The 19,012-nt window shown below is 33.5% G+C and overlaps 1 protein-coding gene across 3 annotated transcripts; it reads right to left on the bottom strand.

The window, feature by feature from the left end:
- Positions 1 to 7,430: 7,430 nt before the first annotated feature.
- LOC140822726 (probable sugar phosphate/phosphate translocator At1g06470) lies at positions 7,431 to 17,920 on the bottom strand. Of its 3 annotated transcripts, XM_073183584.1 has the most exons (14): positions 17,693 to 17,920; positions 17,375 to 17,495; positions 16,669 to 17,268; positions 16,409 to 16,575; positions 15,192 to 15,277; positions 14,460 to 14,509; positions 13,829 to 13,896; positions 13,364 to 13,464; positions 13,211 to 13,223; positions 10,189 to 10,373; positions 9,486 to 9,572; positions 9,218 to 9,312; positions 8,214 to 8,351; positions 7,431 to 7,713 (listed from the first exon to the last, which is right to left on the bottom strand). In XM_073183584.1, the coding sequence occupies exons 3-13, from the start codon at positions 17,184 to 17,186 to the stop codon at positions 8,246 to 8,248; spliced, it is 1,476 nt and encodes a 491-aa protein (XP_073039685.1). In that variant the 5' UTR covers positions 17,187 to 17,268; positions 17,375 to 17,495; positions 17,693 to 17,920; the 3' UTR covers positions 7,431 to 7,713; positions 8,214 to 8,245. The 3 variants fall into 3 exon arrangements, with proteins under 3 accessions (XP_073039685.1, XP_073039684.1, XP_073039683.1); XM_073183583.1 differs by having other exon boundaries at positions 16,669 to 17,495; positions 17,669 to 17,920; XM_073183582.1 differs by having other exon boundaries at positions 16,669 to 17,495.
- Between the last annotated feature and the right edge of the window lie 1,092 nt (positions 17,921 to 19,012).

Raw genomic sequence — 19,012 nt, 5'->3', positions numbered from 1 at the left:
ATGTCTGAAGCCAACATTTCCCAAAGAAAAGTTCAAGAATAGTGACTTAAGCCATGGCGGATTAGAAACTCCATTGTTATTATTATTAAATAAATAAAAATATGCGGCCGGTCAGAGCAACTCTCTTTGGCAACATATCTTTAATTATTTAATATTAATATTAGGTATGCGATGTGTAATATATATAAAAGATAATTTAAAAATTAATCAAAATAAAAATTATATATATTATTTGTATATGATTTTGGTATTTTTAATAATAATTTGTTAATAAATTTTGATAATAGATTTTTTTTTCGTGAATAAAAAATGTTATATCAAATGAGAATAAATCTGATATTGGTAAAAAGACAATCAGGATGTCAGACTTTGTTAATAATAAAGTATAAATTAAATACCGAATAAATAAATTCCATGAATTCCTTATTTTAATATAATTAATTTGTTTAAGACAAAAACTTGTATTAGACGATCTCACGGGTCGTATTTGTGAGACGTATCTCTGATTTGAGTTATCCATGAAAAAGTATTATTGTTATGTTAAGAGTATCACTTTTTATTGTGAATATGGGTAGGATTGACCCGTCTCACAGATTAGGATCCGTTAGACGGTCTCACATAAGACCCACTCTTTGTTTAATACCATAACAAATGATAAAATTTCTTATTTTAATTTGATTAATTAGTTTGCAGGAATATTATTCATTAAATACATGGATATCTTATCTATTTCACGCAGAATTCAAATATATGAATTTCATTCAACGATATATATATTATAGAGAAAATGTTGTTCAACCAGCACTACATATATTTTTTCTTCCCGAATACAAAGTTTACACAACCGTTTCAGGATACAATCCATGCTATATATGTATTCTGAGGTCATCTCTAACCACAAAATCTATTTCGATGCAAATTTCACACTAAAATAGTGCGATCCCTACATAAAATAAAACATTTATCCCAACTCATTTACTTCAAATCTTACTATTTTTTCGAAATATTCTTTTTATTTTACATATATTAATTATTATCTTTTATTTAATATATTTTTAATTATTACTAATGATTATATCATATAATCAATATTATATTATTAATAAATTTAAATAATGATATTTAAGTTTATAAGTTAACTATATAATATAAATTAAATTATATATAATATGAATTAATATACGAAAAGTATTTAAATTGAAAAATACGAATACAAATACAAACATAATGCATATTCAACTTCAAATATAATAAGAATACAACTTCAAACATTTGAATGACTATATTCATCCCACAAATAATCAATTAAAGCATTTCGTATTGAGAAGTGAGCATCTTTCTCTTTTATTCTTTTATATCGACTGAAAAATTCTTGAAATTTGATATGCTCATCAACAATCATTTCTACGTCTGGAGTTGGTGTTTCTCTCGCATCTTGAATGGGTGCACTGATGTTACGTTCATCTTCTATAATCATATTCTACATTACGATACATGATTTCATTATGTCATGTAAACGAGGTTTCTTCCAACCACGTGCTGGAGATACCACAATTGCAAATCATGATTGAATAACGGCAAATGCGTGTTCCACGTTTTTTCTACAGGATTCTTGTTTCAATGCAAAATATTTTTTTCGAACCCCTTAGATCATTTGGATGATGTACACAACAACCAAGTTTTGCTATTGAGCTATAACATTTAAAACTGATTTTCTTTTGTTTCAAAATGATCAACGATATTCATACAATTATTTTATGTTTCATCTTCATTTTCCGATAACGAAGATGAGCTAAAAGACGATACATGAGATTAGAAATGAGAATTTATTTCAAGATAGTGAGATTGTAAAATGTGTGGTGTGGAAAAATAGGATAATTCGATCACATTATATAATAGTTGTCAAGGATATGATATTTAGGTGGATTATATTCATCTCTACATCCAGAGCATTAGATTAGATTACATATCTACATCTGGAGCGTTGGATGGATTTCATAACTATCTACACCAGGACCATTGGATTAGAATTCCTATCTAGATCATGGCGATTTGATGGATTTCATTCATATCTACATCAGGACCATTACATTGTATTTCCTATCTTGATCTTATCTGTTTGATGGATTACATTTCTATTTACATCAGGACCGTATGATTATATTTCTTATCTAAATCATAACCGTTTGATTAGATTCCAATCCTATTTACAAAAACATTGTTAGATCATATTGCATGTCATTTTGACCTTTTGATGAGATTACAATCTTATTGTCTTTTCGGTATAAATAAACTATATTCGGATCATAAAATCATGACGCCTAAAATCTCAATCTTATTATCTTTTCCTAGCAAGCTAAAGGCATTCAATGCTAGGACTGCTTCTTACAATGTTGAAGAAGACCTCATTCTATGTCATGTATATTTTGACATAAGACAAAATCATATCATATGTATCAACCAATCCAAAGACCAGTTTTAGACTCGTGTCGAAAAAGCTTACAACATCACCAAACCAAATTCTCTACAAGTACGTAACAAAATATCACTGCAGTGTCACGTGAGAGTTGCACTCCGTCGCTTTGGAAGATTAAGATGATGTATTCACTAAATTGAAACCCTCAAACCAAGTGGTCAATCTGAAGATGATATTGTAAGTGTTTTTTATATAGATTATTTTCTTTATTAGTTTAAACTCTTATACAAGTCGTGTATTTTTGCGCAGTTGAATAGAGCAAAAGATCTGTTCATGCAAGATCCTAATTATAGTAGATGATTCAAGTTGATCATGCATGGCCTATTATGAAAGATACTGAAAAATTCTCAAGTGACATCAATCCATCAAGCCCAATATCTAAAATTCACGTTACAAACTTGGATTCGTCACAGTCAGAAACTCAGACACAAGAGATTTCAATATCAGGTTCTCCTGGATTGCATAGCTAAATTAAAGGGAAAAAAATGATAACATTTCAGAATTATTATCTACAATGAAACAAAGACATCACAATTTTATGAATATACTAGAAAAGGGTTCCACTGAACTTCAACAACATTATGATATTTAAATACTAAAATCATGAAATGATAAATTGGAATTAGAAAATTGAAACTCGACAACAAGAAATGACATTGGTTGTCCTTCAAAAGGAGAATAGAGTTATGTACATAGATTTAAGTACGCTTGACGATCCAGAAATGCATAAAATAGTTTGAATTGAATGAGGCAAAATTATGCAAAAAAGAGAGAGACACGTACAACAAGATATTGACACGTTTGGAAAATATTTTGGTGATTTTGGAGAATCCGCATCAAATTTACTAGATTATTGATTATCTAGTTTTTTTTATATTGTATCACTCATCATATTTTGTACAGTGCCCACACGTCCAACTCGCAAGATCCTTCCGGGGACTGTTTTATCATATATGTTGTTTAACATGTCATGCTATATCCTCTTAGTTTTTACTTTTTGTTGCTTTGGTAAGATAGTTTTTATAATTAAATACATATATATTCATGTAGCATATTGTAATGCCCGAGAATTAATCACTGTTAATAAAGGATTATTGACTTATAATTTAACGTGATTACGAAAGGGCCAACTGAGACACGATTTAAGATAATCTGCGGCCATTTATTTTGAATTTCAGAATGTGTTGCCGAAGCAACACCGCACTCGCGCTCAGGAAGACACCGCACCCGCGGTGCATGTCCAGTAGGGTAGCAATTTTTGAAAAACTGAGACCGCACCCGCGGTGAGAACAAGACCGCACCCGCGGTGCAGGACCGCACCCGCAGTGCAAACAAGATCGCACCCGCGATCGTCGAATTTCAGAAAATGAAAATGCTGCCGAAGCATGACCGCACCAGCGGTCTAGCAGTTACCGCACCCGCGGTGCTACGTGTTTTGTGAAAATGGTGCCACCTCGTTGAATTCATGCATGGCTATATATATCATGATTCTTTCGAAATAATCAGCCAAAAATCGAGAAAAGGTCTGAGGGAATTTGCTGAAAATCCTTATGTCTTTTGTGAGAAATCCGTCCGTCTGATTTTGAATCCGACTGCGGTATTGAGTTCCTATCGACGTAGGCTACAACTGGACGTAAGTTTTACTACGTTTTGACATGTTTTAGAATTATGATATTGTCAGAATTGAATGGAACTCATATATGATGTTCTTGATATGTTAGAAATCGTAGAATCGAAGTCAGACTGAGAAACAGACTGATTATGGAATTGTTATGAATTTTTAGGGATATATTGATTTATACCAGACAGATTTGAATTGTGATTGGATTACGGATTGTATTGGATATGAGTTATGGATTGTAACTGTATCTGGTGATATGGTATTGACGGGGATACTGAGTTTGTGCCGTTATGCCGTGATTTTGAATTAAATCAAGATTGATCAGATTGTTATTGATTTGAAAGGTATATTGACATGAGATTATTGATATTGTCATTGCCAGACAGACTGTGAGTTCAGGACTTCGACTGAGCCAGAAACCGACGAAAGAAATGTATAAGTCAATGTGGTATTGGGAGATCGACTTGAGTCGGATTAGACTTGAGTTTCCCTAAATCACATACTTTACTTTATTGCATTGATATTTGCATTGATTTGACTGATGTACTTGTTTTCTTGAATTATAGATAGCAGGTATCAGATGAGTAGTCTTGTGACAGAAGTTCCTGATAGTGGTGGAATCGCCACGGGAATATTGCACAATGTCTCAAGATAATGATATTAGCGATAGAGCTACAGTCCATGACGGATAGGTCAGGACACCGGATGTTGGTTATATCGAGTAATTAGGATTGGAATTCTTCTATTACGGAATTCGATATAGGAACACCATATTTGGTTATATCGAGTAATAGGAACATAGTTCCTTCTATTACGGAATTCGATATAGGAACACCACATCTGGAAACCGGGATCCCTAGACTAGGATTGAGTCTAGTCTGAAAGATAGAGTATGAGCATTGTCGACAGCCTAGGATTGTTTATGTTTCAGATTTTGATACATATATCTGTTACCTGATTACATGCTTTATATTTGTTTATATGGTTGCATGTTTCGTTGATTTATACTGGGATTATTCTCATCGGAGTTATCCGGCTGTTGTCTTGTCTGTATGTGTACCTGACAACAGGTGGGACAAGATCAGGGTCCAGGAGATGAGGAGAGATCGTGATAGAGTGGAGACTTCGGACTTGGATGTATATAGGGTTTTGACACTGGATATTTAGATGTTAAACTTAGTTTATTTTGAATGCATGCAGTACAGGACTTGTATTGTATTTTATACTGATATGTATATGAGTTTGATTTCACTACGTTCCGCATTTTTAAAAAAAAAAATTTTAGACCCTGTTTTATAATTGATTAATTAGTCCCAATGATGATTAAGAACTTGATTAGCGTCCGGGTCCCCACACATATGATATAAAAAAATACAAATAGAGGGGTGAAATTTGGGGCTAATTAAACCATGAATTAGTCCGATATATATTTCTAGTTTTCTCAATTATATGCATTAATTCGAGAACATTGATAGCTGACTAAAACTGAAGATCGTTCTTGCCAATAATATTCTTCGAGTGAAAGCAAACGATCAAGCTCTGTTTCTAGTGCAACCTTCCTTAGCTTGAGATTATCAGTAATCTGCTCCATATTCATTTTGGCTATTTCCTTATGGGCCTGCTTGATCTTAGAGTAAAGGTTGCCAAAAGTAGCTTTACCCCACTATTGAAGAGAAATGTCACACAATGCCAGTGCATCGGAGAACAGCTTACTCCCTGTCGAATGAAGAATATGCAATTGGTGCCAACAATACGACACCATCTGTTTGAAATAAGGAGAAGAAATCCACATAGATTCAAATCCGAAAATTGGATAATGCCGTTTATGAGAGTGACCTTCATGATCATAACCAAGATCAGATAATAAAGATCTTCATTATGGCACGATGAAACAAAGATCTTCACTATGGCATAATTCTCCACAACAGCCCGGTGATCAGAGCCATAAAAATCCCCATGACGAAACTGTTAGGACCAATGGAATCCGGATATCTCCACACTGGCTCATGGTTTTGCTTTTGAATCATCCAAAAAACCTCATAGCAATAGAGCTATCATTCCATCTTTATTAACCCATGATTTTTCTCTAAATCTAATGTGGGACTTTGGTTGCATCCAACAGGAACAAAGTTCTCCAGTCCAAATTAGCCACCGCAAAATTCAAAATGTCTACATGCCAAAGAGAGCTCCATAATAGCATTAGACCCCCACTATGTCCTCGGCTATCAACCACGAAACCATTCTGAAAACCAGTTTTATTTCTTATGTACATGGCCTTGTGGCCCCAAAACTGGGTTTCTGTCAAAAGAACATCTAGGAAGATAATCCCCCACCAATCCTCGATCGTTCCAGCAGAATGTCATTATGGCGCTAGGCGGGGTTGCGCAGCCACCACCGCCGATAAATATAGAGTCCTCCATAGCAAATTGAGTATCTGGAAGGGGAGCCTCATTTCCAAAGTGAGAGAAAGAGAGTTCCATTGTTGGAGGCTAGAATCCATAATTGGAACGGCATCCGGCCAATCAAGGAAGGAGATGGAAAGAAATTGGAAAAGCAGAGAGGCAACCGCCCGAAATGGAAAGTTTCACAAGAAGTGAACAGTGGACAAGACCAGGATTTGGTTCCAATCAAATCGCATCGGATTCGGATTATATAATAATTTATATTTTATAGAGTTTTAAAAATTTTAACATTATCATAAATTTATAAGATAAATATATGTACTTATATTTTAATATAAAAAATAATAATTTTTTATGAATCGAATTTGATAAAAGAACTACCATAGAATTTTTGTGTTCCTCAATTTAATAACTTGGCTAATGAATCTAATATAAAATCATTCATAAATTATGTTTTTTTTTTAAAATCTCATTTTAAATGTTATGTTACATGTTATATGCTCGTATATAAAAATTAAATTAATAATGAGTTGTCTTGATTGACACATCCAATGACATTTTTCATCTTCAAAAGTAATAAACAATAAAAAAAATCTAATTGAATTAATTTTTTTTTTGTAATTTATATCATATAAAATATAAACATGAATATCAATCAATTTAAGCGTACATAAGTACATCAAGCATTTTTTATTAACTATATATTAATTATTAACTTGAAATTTTTATATATAATGAATCATATACACACACATGCTTACACATTATGTTTAGAAGTATAAAACAATATATATATATATATATATATATATATATACATATATATATATATACATATATATATATATATTGTTTGATCATAAAAACACTCACGATGAATATTTATGTAAGCTGAACATATATTCCGTCCATTAATATATTCTACACCATAAACAAACCAACCAAAAAAATTTATATAATGCACAATTATTACAATCCTGGAACGAATATTCAGACATTTGATTATCGAATATGTTACAAAAAATTTCAATAAATGAAATCATAATGAATATTAGATATCAAAGAGGCGTGTGGAGAAACAGAAGAAAGACAGATTAGAGAACAAAAAATAAGCCAAAGGCATCCATACAATTTTGTGGACCAGTGTGTTGTGAAACTTTGAGTCCAAGCTCATGTAAGTAGGTAAAGGAGCCGAGAGGAAGCTCGAGTACTGCCTGTAATGACCAAGAGGATAAATCTTTTAACCAGACTCAACACTATCAATGTAGCTCAAAATGGCTGAAGTTGTAAAACACGAGATAGGCCAAATTGCATGAGAAATACAATGCTGCATTGGATGGGTAAACAAATCCTTGTGTTTATATCCGTTGATCTCGAAAAAGATGGTGTCACACGATGTGGCTCACAGGATCATATCGCCAAGTGATCAAACTCAATGCAATGATCTAGCCAACTTATTTTGTTTTTGTTTTAGTTTTGCAAAACATAATCAACCATGAGTTAGAGAAATCTAGTATATGTCCATACCAACCCCTCCAACAAATTGATGGTTCCCAGAGCAGCCCGACTTAGTTACATCTAATTATGAAGAATTCTCCAGCCCAAATCGAAGAGATAACATGAGAAAAAAAGATGGTGGGATAATTTTTGCTGCTTTAAGGACGACAATGCCAAAAGCAAAGGTTCTTGGCTGGAAAATAAGTAAGAAGCTTACCCAAATTTAGTAGCATTTACACAAAGTTGTTCTCAAGGAGTGTCCTCTTCATCTTGTTCATCAAGGATAACGTACTTCGAAGGACCATCCTCTGTTGGTGAGTGAACGTTTATCTCGCCTTTCTGCAATTTCTGGTACCTGATAAATAAAAGAGACCAAAATCAATGTACAATTCTGCAGTAATGCTGAAGATTTCCATCAAGATGTGAAGTCGTCCACATTTTTTAAGAGTGGTACAATCGCGGTCATATATGATTCTTCTGTCAATATTTGCAATAACAGCATTCAATATAACATCAACCTTTTCTTGCTATAGCGATGCAATTACTCAAAGGATGGAAGTGAATCGCCTTTTACCTCCTGTCTTGTTCTTTAAGGGTAAACTCTCTCGATTGAAAACCACATAAGTAATCCCATTTTCGAAAATGAAGCAAAAAATAGACACAGCCTCCACTTTCTCAAATATTCACTCGAGTTCTATTCTTTCTCTCAAGTTCAAAGGAAAAACATAGAATAGATAACATAGAACAAACATAACACGAAAATTATAAAATAAAATGCTTCCCAGTTAGTTTGTTGAGTTATTTGGAAATGTTAATTGACAACAGAAGTCAGACCATAGATATTGATTATCATCTACACGGCTAATCTTTTACATATTCAGCCTGAAAATATAGAAAACGACGACTCATTGAGGCAAATTTTAGGTTTTCCTTCTTTTATATTTTCAGCATGGAAATATGGAGCATACTACTTCACAAGGTAAACTAAAGATTTTTTTTTAAAAAATGGTAAAAACATTCACAGTTACACACTCACTGATACCGAATAACCCAATACCAAAATCATGGAACACCAAAAGTTTCACTGCTAGAGTAATTTGGTTCATCATAAGTAAACTATAGGTCAACAGTATGTGTTTGATAACTGTCTTACTTTTCCTATGCACATACACAGTCATGTGATTTAAACACATGATAACTAGATGGAGTTTGATCACTTACTTGTACCAGTTAAACAAACCAACACCAACCATTATTATTAGGAGGCCAAGACCTTTTACCCATGTGAACTGGTCATGGAAATATAAGACTGCCACCTGATCAAAATTTCAAAGATTCACAGAATGGCTTTGGATATATAGGTTCTATAAGAAACAGAATAAAATCAAAATAACTAAAAATTTATCTTCCCCATGAATCCAAATTTGTAGTGGGGAAAACAAAAGTAAAACCTAAAATTTACAGCAAAATGAAGCATGCAAATTTATACCAATATAGTCACAGCCTCCTTCACCACTCCTGCTATTGTCACAGTTACAGCACTAGTGACTGACACGAGAATAAATTCTGTCAATACCTGCAATAAGACAAAAGTTCAGCTGTTCACAGACCAGGGAATTCATATAAAACATAACCAGTTAGAATCAATTTGACTTTGATGATGTTGATCGAGCATCAAGGAAAACCACAGATGGCTGACCAATAATACATATAAGAAACAGTGGTAACGCTTGATGTTTTTGGCTATGTTATGAAACTATTTTGGGATATTTTCTTGGAAAACACAATATATCCATGGTTTTTTTTTCCACTGAAAATTTTGTGTCATGCAACAATTTTGTTGGACTACTGATGCCTAATCGCATATTTTTAGCAATTTTCATGGTGTGTGAGGTGTTTTAAAATTTGAGAAGTTTTGTATTGGGTTAAAATATAATATATCAATATAGTAATTATAGGAAACGATAAAAAGTTTTATTAGAAAAAAATAACTATATCGAGAGATATAAAAATGAGATTGTATTGGAGAATGAGATATAAGTTTGGTTTCATTTCGGACACAAGAAAATTATTTAAAAAATATATAAAACAAAGACCGCATGTGCTGCATTGAGTTATTGAGACTGCTCAGATAAATAGTACTCCATCTTTAGGAAAAAAGTAAATAAAAGAATGATATCAAAATTATTTACCATGAAGAAAGCAAGTGTTCCACCAAACAACAATAGAAAACAACTTCTTGTAATGTGCCATGAGCTGTCAAAATAGCTAGTCATTTTGAATTCGCGCCAGGGATCCAACATCAAAGAAAGTAGAGCAGTTGTAATTGCCATAATTGGGGTCACATAGCTCATCAAAGTAAGTGGATTTTTAAGACCTTGACACATAGAAAGGAAAACAATCAATTAGTTGGATAGCCAAATGAATGTCGTGGAATTTTTTTTATAAATAAAAAACAATATTATATTGATTAATGAAATTAATTACATAGAGCGAACAATGGTCCACATACAACAAAATGAGATCAAAAGTCAAAATAAATTAACATAATATTAGACCTCAATTCATATACAAATCTGAGACCGAGAACGATTTGAACCGTACAATTCTCAAACTCCAGCATGAAATTTTGAATTTAATCTTGTCCCAACACTCCTCAACGAAGTCTTCTTGGTTTTCCAAGATCCTCATATTCCTCTCCATCCACATAGACCAACTCAAACAGTGAACCACCTCATTCCAAACATTACGTCCCTCCTCCCCAAATCATGTCCGAACTTCACCAATGCTTTATACCAAAAGACAACGTGAAAAAGGACAACGGATGATCAAACGGTCCTGAGTCTCCACCTCTTACCGACATAACACATGCCAATTTAGGCAAAAAAAACAAGAAGAGAACCTTTTTTGCAACATCTCATATGATTGTAAAAGCACTGCAATCCACGAGAATGCTTGCACCTTGGATACAATAAGCGCTTCCACATTGCTTGATAAAGAGAAAACGAATGGTAACTAGTATCTAAACACTCGGAAAAAAAAATTCACATAAAACTGCCCTGAAGAATCCCGAACCCATTCCTTAATGTCTTCTACTCCCTCGATCAATTGATTACCTATCTAAAGATTCGATCAAAGAACTTAACTCAATTGCCTCATCCTCATTGAGATCCCGTTGAAAATAAAAATTCCAAGAGAGTAGAAAGTTGGATGAAAATTGAATTGTGCTAAGTAAGAAATAGGACTATTATGGATCGTTGAAATCAGAAATAAAGATGGATAAAGATCTTGAAAAAAGTAATACCCCTGCCATATACCTTCCCAAAACCTAATCGTATCTCCCCTCTTGACCACTGCTCCCACTGACTGAAGAAAAGCCAGATAGATTCTAGACATAAATTTCCATGGACTTCTTAAGGTAACACTTCTTGCAATGCCCGCGTCCCACCCGTTACTCAGTCCTATAATTGCTAACAACAATCTTCTTCCATGACGACTCACCTCACTAGAAAATCTCAACCACCATTTCCCTCAAAAAGCCCTGTTCCATACAAATATTACCAATATCCAAACTCTCTCGCTCATTAGGCCTACAAACTTTGTCCCAAGCCACCTAGTGACCATGTGATCCACTTCTGCTCCATCCCACTAAAAAATCTATCATGATATTCTCCATGGCATTCGCTATACCCCTGGGGACCATAAAAAGTGACATGAAATACGCTCGCAATGCGTTTAACACTTAACATCAAAGTCAGTCTTCCACCCTAAGGAAAAAAATTTCTTCCAACTTGTCAACTTCTTAGTCATCTTAAAAAGGACTCGGCTCCCAAGAAGATACCTTCAAAAGATTCCCGCCCAAAAGAACCCCTAAATATCTTATGGGCCAAGACTACTTTCCACAGCCAATTTCACAAGCTAACATGTCCATGTATCATACGCAAACTGAATATGGAAAATTTCCACCCTCTCTCTGTCTAATACCAACCGACCCTACAAATGTCCATCTCTTTTGCCTTGTCAACCAATCTGCCCATCACATCCACCACCATATTAAAGAGGAAAGGTGGTTGTGGATCACCCTGCCTAAGTCCTTTTTTCACATTGCCCAAGTCCTTTTTCACATCTGAATTTGTCCCTAGGCCTGCCATTGACAAAAAGATCCAGAAAGATACACTCGATAGGGATCCCTTAATCTATTTCCGTCATCGCTCCCCAAAACCTTTCTTGAGCAACAAATCCAAAAAACCACAATCGACATTACTGTACGCTTTCTCAAAATCAACCTTAAAGACTCATCTGCTCTTTTTTGCAGCCTACATTTCTCCCCCAGCTCATTTGCAATTAAACAATCTAGAATTTGTCTTCTCTCAATAAAGGCATTCTAAGAATCTGCGACTGTGAGAGATTACCTTCTTTAATCTTAGTGACAAAACTTTAGCAATGATATTGTAAAGATTATTATCAGACTAATGGGCCGAAAGATATAATTTGAACCGATTCTTGTTTTTTTGGCATCAAACAAATGTAGGTATCATTGATAATTCCCCTTTCAAAAAATTCACTAAACACCTTCAACATGTCCCTTTTGATTATATCCCAACACTGTTGGTAAACTGCCATTGTGAACCCATCCATGCCCGGTGTTTATGTCCTATGATTCTAAAAAACTGATTTCTTTGTCTCCTCCTCAGAAAAAAGTTTTTCCATTACGACGTAGAAACATTGTAAACGGTGCTCCATTCCACACCTTCTATTCCCGCCCTCCCCCGTCGGTTTTACTACACAACTTTTGGAAGAACTCTGTTAGATGAAGCTCTGTTCTCAATAATTGATCCATCAACACTTTTCCAATTTATTGATGATAGTTCTACTCCTTCCCGTATTGAGTAGCTAAGTAAAAAAAATTTGCATTGCAATCCCTTTCCTTGACTCATATAACCTTAGCCTTTGACTGAAAATGAATGTCGTGGAATTTAATCTAATATATCTAATTGTGGCAATGGTTAATTGTATAAATAACATATTTTGTCTGGTTTGGTGGTGGGAAGCAACTTTTCAAACCACTAGATATTATGGTCAACCTGAAATCCTTGCCAAGTGATTTGACAACAAAACATGGTGTCATTGATTCACAATAATATCTCCTCACTTAGTCTCATAGTTGCAAGGCGAAGAAATTTTAGGCCAAACTGAGATTTTAAATGCACTTACCATAGACTTCTTTCTTCATGTCGGATTTGATCAGCACAAACCGAGTAATAAAAAATAAACCAGAGAAGAAGACATGTGAGAAAAACAAAAAAATGGAAACAAGGAAATAACCAGGAATTCAAAATTAAACCGACAAATAAATATTGTTCATACTTGGAGGAGAATCTGTGTCATTGTCCATCGGAATCCAGACATAACGGCAGCAAGCATAACAAATATAAAGCCCCAAAACTCAAATTCAGTTTCTCTTGCAACTGCATTAAAAACAAAAATGTCGGTGGTAAAGCCAAATAATACAGAAACTAATGCATGCAAAAAAATTCTAATTTTCTGATCCTGAAAATTCTATATTTTGTTTCAGTTAATAACTACTGCCTTGATAGTTCTCCAAAGTTCAAGAGGTACTGCAATAGCCATTATTTGAAGGCACAGTTTTGATAATATATTGTTGAACTGGTCAAAAAGCACTCAAATAAAGTGAGGGTTAGCCTTTTACTTTGAATGGAGTGAGCAATGTTGAAAAAGTATACTTCACTTCAACATATCGTAAAACAATAGCTAAACATTAATGCACTGACAAAAATGAACTAGAAGTGTATAACTAAAGAATGTTCTTACCAGTTAACAATACCCCGGCAGAGATGATAAAAATGATTCCTAGCAGCTTAACACTTGGTGACTCCAATCTTCAAAAATTTCGAGTCAAAAGGCAGGTTAAAATGATGAATACATTTTAACATAGTGCAGCATATGATTAGAGCTTTCACATGCAGAATGGAAATATATTGATCTATTATGTGTATTTCATTTAAACAAAATTGCCCAAAAAGAGTTAAATTCTTGCATCCTTGAAATTTACGATTTTAAATCCATTTTTGTTATTTGAATGATAATTTTGAATTCCAGCAAATATCAAATCCATCCCATCTCAATTTAAATTTATTTATTAATATTTATTATAGATTTCAAATACAAATTGATATCATTAGAAATTCAAGCTTCAAATCCTTTGGCCAAATCAAATTTACCAACCCAAAATCAAATCACACCAAAGGTCCTCACCAATCCATGCACATGTTTGTCCAACTTCCTTCAGCCAAATGAAATTCAATATCCAATTTACTTGCAGTTTCACTTCAGGCTTAAATTAGTTTGGATAACCTTTTCAGTCTTTAATGTGAGAGCAACTTGCTCGAAACAATGCTAAATTTTAGTTATGCTAAAAACGAGCGCAGTTCATGGAAAATACCTGAAAGCAAAGGCAAAGAGAAGGAGAAATATAGGCGCTGCTGATTTACACTGCAAAAAGTAATGGATTTAGATAAGGACTTTGTGTCGTCTACCTGAAGAATTAACTAAGTGATCAAGAGTTGGTTTAAAAATAAAAGTCATGGATTGAGCCTGATGATGCTATTTAAATCCTGAATGCACCAAATTATAGGAAGACCAAACTTAATTAGAAAGAAATAACCAGGAATGTCTAAGTGAAGCAAGTGTATGCAGCAAACGAGTGGGTAAACCAAATAATAAACATGAGTAAACAAGATGGCGCTCCTGGGGAATCTAAAAGGGACATGTAAGTCTAGAAGGCTTCATCAAGATCACAGTCATCAGTTTTTTTAGCATTTTAATTTTCTAGTGTAGTATTGTTCGATTTTTATAAAAAAAATAATATCTCATCACGAAGCATGTCAATTTCTGTACTACGTAAGGGTTCAGCAGTCTATTCGTAACTTATGGTAGCGAAACCTTAAAGACATCTTCAGTTTTTTAAAGGTCTGATTTACTACAATCAGCCACTATCTAGTTCCATCCACTGGATATGCAGGGGAGGAAATTGCAGCAAAGAGAGGCCGGTGGCATTTCTCGACAATATACACAAAATCCAAGAAACTAAAGTTCTGAAAATTTTAATCCAAGTATCCAACGTTTAAATCAATCTTCACAGTTCATACAATATAATGGAAGAGGAAAGACAAACCATTGTGGCAAATGTGACTGAGATGAACACTAGAGATTCGTTGCTTAGGTTAACATCCAATGCAGTGCTGAGAGCTGTTGGTACAACTGTGAAAGGCAAAGGCCATCTGTAGCATTAGTTTGTTAGAGAAGTTAATGATACTTGCTGCCAGAAGCAAGTTTCTTCAAAAAAGGAGAATAAAAGAACAGCAATATGTTAATAAGTGAATAGCTTTACCACACCATGCTGATAATTCTATAAATATTAATACTTTTGGCAAGAGTATTATTACGATTATCGAATATCTGAATTAAACTTGATTGTTTAATTATGTTTAACATTGTTTAATATTGGATAACTCGTATCCATATAGCCAACCCGTTAGCGGGAATGTGCTATGATGATGATGATTGTTTGATCACACTATGGTACTAGCACATGAGTATTATCAAGTAGTATGGTTGACCCAGGATGACATCATAAGCTGTTATCCCAGTACACAAACAAACAACTATCTTCTGAAATGGGTAGAAACAATTCTATCAGGACATCATCCTACATGTTTACAGACAAAGTTTCGCATGCCCCTCCAAGGGACAAAAATTCCGAAACTACAATCCCGAAACTATTTTGAAAAAAAAATGTCATGCAAATTAAATCACCATGACCCACCCCCACCAAAGAACAAAGGTCAAAGAATCATGAAACTTCTCTTAGACAAAAGTATTCCAGAAATGATTGAGACCATGCTGCACGAACTGAAGTGAGGACCGAGTAATCAGTCATTTAAATCCAAGTTTATCTATCATTCTAGCCTAAGTAAAAACTACACATACCCATAATGGAAAAAGGGAAACGATGTAAGGAGATTAAGCAGAAACATGTTAACCATTGAAGCACCATAATGGTACTTACAATTAGAGAAAACACTAAACAATGCCATAGCTAAGAGTTACCATTCACTAACATAAAAAATAAAATTTCAACTCTCTTTACTTTTCCATTTTCACGGGCAATTGCTAAATATTTAATACTAACCTATTTGCCAATTAAATTTCCATAATTACAAAAAAAAAAGAGAAAATGAAATAATACCTAGTGTGTCATTTACTATGACTGCGTGTTCAAAGATGAAAATGCTAGACGTTAAATAATAAAATTTTTAAGCTAACTTGGGTGAGATCAGCATGAATCTGCGACACTAAGACTAAATAATAAATAAATGATCCATTTGCTACCTCTGACGAAGTAATCCCTCCATGACATAGCAGAGGCATGAAATCTGTCCGACCAAAACCATGTAATGGCATTTGACAAAACAGCTTGCATGACAAAATGGACAGTGTTCATCAACAGTGGGGCAGGGAATTTCCCCATATTATCCCCCAATAAAGTTTTATTATACCTGTTCAAAGTAAAATGATAAGTGAGAAACATACTCTCAAAGAAACATAATCCCATAAGAGATTTCTAATGATAAAAAAAAGGAAGAACTCACAGCGTTAGGATTGTACTGAATGTGTACCAAACCAGTATGAAAAACAATGTTTTCAGCACATCCACAACAGAAATAGGGTTCTTTGTATTTGGCCTAGATGCACCATTGTGATCCATCTGATTACTGTCACTTGTACTAGTTTCATATCTTCTATCAATTGCATAACCACTTTCAACGTCAAAAGGCAAATAACTCTCATTCTTATTCACCACACCATTAATGGACTCATCATCAACGTCTCTACCATGCTCCATCCTCCGTTGAATGTTAATGAAATGGGAACTCTTCCCATTTAAAATACCATTTTCTGGCATATTTTTCTGAACTAAAGGCAGATCAAAATCCAACTCTTGTCCATTTACATTATTATTTTCTAACTGAGAAGGATGAGTGGCATCATCATCACACCAGCCCGAAACCAAAGGATCCCTTCCAAATCCCAGTCCCTTTTCTTCACTATTTAAACTGCCACTTCCACTTTCCTCAACCCTTTGAGTTCTTTCATCAGTCTCTACCATTTCTTTCACTACCAACCATTCAATCCAACACTCCAAACCACATAACAACCAGGGCAATAAAATATTCTTCCATCCGAGTTTGCTAGAATTGTAATATAAAGCCTCAAATCAAGAATCAGGCAAAGAAAAGGAATTTAAAAAAAAAACAAAGGAGAAAATTAATATTATTCTGAATTAGCTGAAAAAACCCTTATCCCAGAATCTTCAGTGCCACCACCAAAAATTTGCAACATGGAGCAACCGACCAAAAAATCAGATCCCTTTCAGAAAAAATATGACCAAAAAATCCAACCTTTAATCAGTCAACACCTACACAAAACGAAAAAAGAGTTAACGTTCTTGCAACGGGACAAAAGCAAATCATATCCAAAACAAAACAAAAAATTCAGACCGGTGACGCAATGGAAATAAGATCAAGAAATCAGAGCATACAAAGGGAAACGAAAAAAAGAGTCAACAAAAATAGAGAAATCAAAACTCACCCCCGTTGTAATTTATGTATTTACCTCGTGTCACTTATGAATCTTATCATTCCATCGAGAGAGCAAAAACATTTGTATTTCCTACATAAATATTACTTGGATCTGTGTCAATAAACTTTTTCTTTTCCTATTTTATACTCGAAATGGAGGTAGTGTTTAGTATTGGGGTGGATTCCTGTCGGTAGTTAACTGTTGATTGTTTTTCTGTTGCAGCTTTTGAGTCCAATCTACGAAACCCAAGAGGCCACGGCTGAGATGTAGAATTTAGTTAAATTTTTTTATATAAAAACAAACCAATTTAGCTATTTTTTGTTTGTATATAAAGAGCAAAAGAAGTTTGGGAAAGTCATAAAAATTGAAATCAAACCATATTTACAAAATTTCAACCAAACCAAACCATGAATTATTTATAACCAAACCAAAAATCAGACCATGAATTTACCATGAATTTCGGTTTGGCTCGGTTTTGTCTGGTTTAGACGATTCGTTTTAACTTTTGAATTTCATCGTAAATTATTTCATGAGATATTGTAATTTGGAAAAAAAATAACTATTGACACTTGATAGAGAACTAAAATGATCATAAGTGAAATATCATAAATTAAAATACTTATGCATGTTAAATAATTTTGCAACTTATAGAAAAGTTTAAAATTTTAGAGTCGTGATTATGTTTATTTGAGCTAAAATATACAATAAATAAATTTTAATATAATTGGACGTTTTACAAAGTTCATTAATAATATAATACAAATAAAAAAAGGCAAATAAAACATTTTTACATCCTAAAAAATAACACCAAATTAAATTAACAAATTTTATTGCATGATTTTTTTATATTAATATAATATGTTAGGATTGGTTTGGTTCCATTTATTTTTATTCAAAATTTGAACCAAAATTTTTTCAGTTTGATTGATATAGAAACCAATCCAAACCATGATTCACATAAAAATGATATGAATCACGTGTTTTGGTTTGGTTTTATAGTTTAGTTCGGTTTGGTTTAGTTTTTGAATACTCTTGTTCTCCTTGTTCTTAAGTATTAACTGAGATTGGAAATTTAAATGCAATGTTTTACTCGGTATATAGAAACATAAGTGAGTCTCATGTGAGACCGTCTCACGGATCATAATCTGTAAGACGGGTCAACCGTACCCATATTCACAATAAAAAATAATACTCTTAGCATTAAAAGTAATATTTGGAGAAAACTATTACATAACATTGCATAATTTGGAGAAAAATTATTTCATATGTGCAACCATAATTAGTATTTATTAAAGGGATTTATAACATTTAAAACTATTGATAAGTTTTCAATTATTATTAGCCATCGATGAA

Source organism: Primulina eburnea, chromosome 2 (assembly GCF_022965805.1).
Source record: "Primulina eburnea isolate SZY01 chromosome 2, ASM2296580v1, whole genome shotgun sequence".
NCBI classification, from domain to species: domain Eukaryota; kingdom Viridiplantae; phylum Streptophyta; class Magnoliopsida; order Lamiales; family Gesneriaceae; genus Primulina; species Primulina eburnea.
This window is presented reverse-complemented; position numbering and strand designations above follow the sequence as displayed.

Bases quoted from the DNA above. Each gene is read 5' to 3' on its own strand.
- LOC140822726 (XM_073183583.1), bottom strand. From the start codon at position 17,186: ATGGTAGAGACTGATGAAAGAACTCAAAGGGTTGAGGAAAGTGGAAGT. The intron at 13,465-13,828 runs GTAAGAACATTC...TTTTTAATGCAG, and splicing joins TGCCGGGGTATTGTTAACTG to TTGCAAGAGAAACTGAATTT. The intron at 9,573-10,188 runs GTAAATAATTTT...GTCTTATTGCAG, and splicing joins GAACACTTGCTTTCTTCATG to GTATTGACAGAATTTATTCT.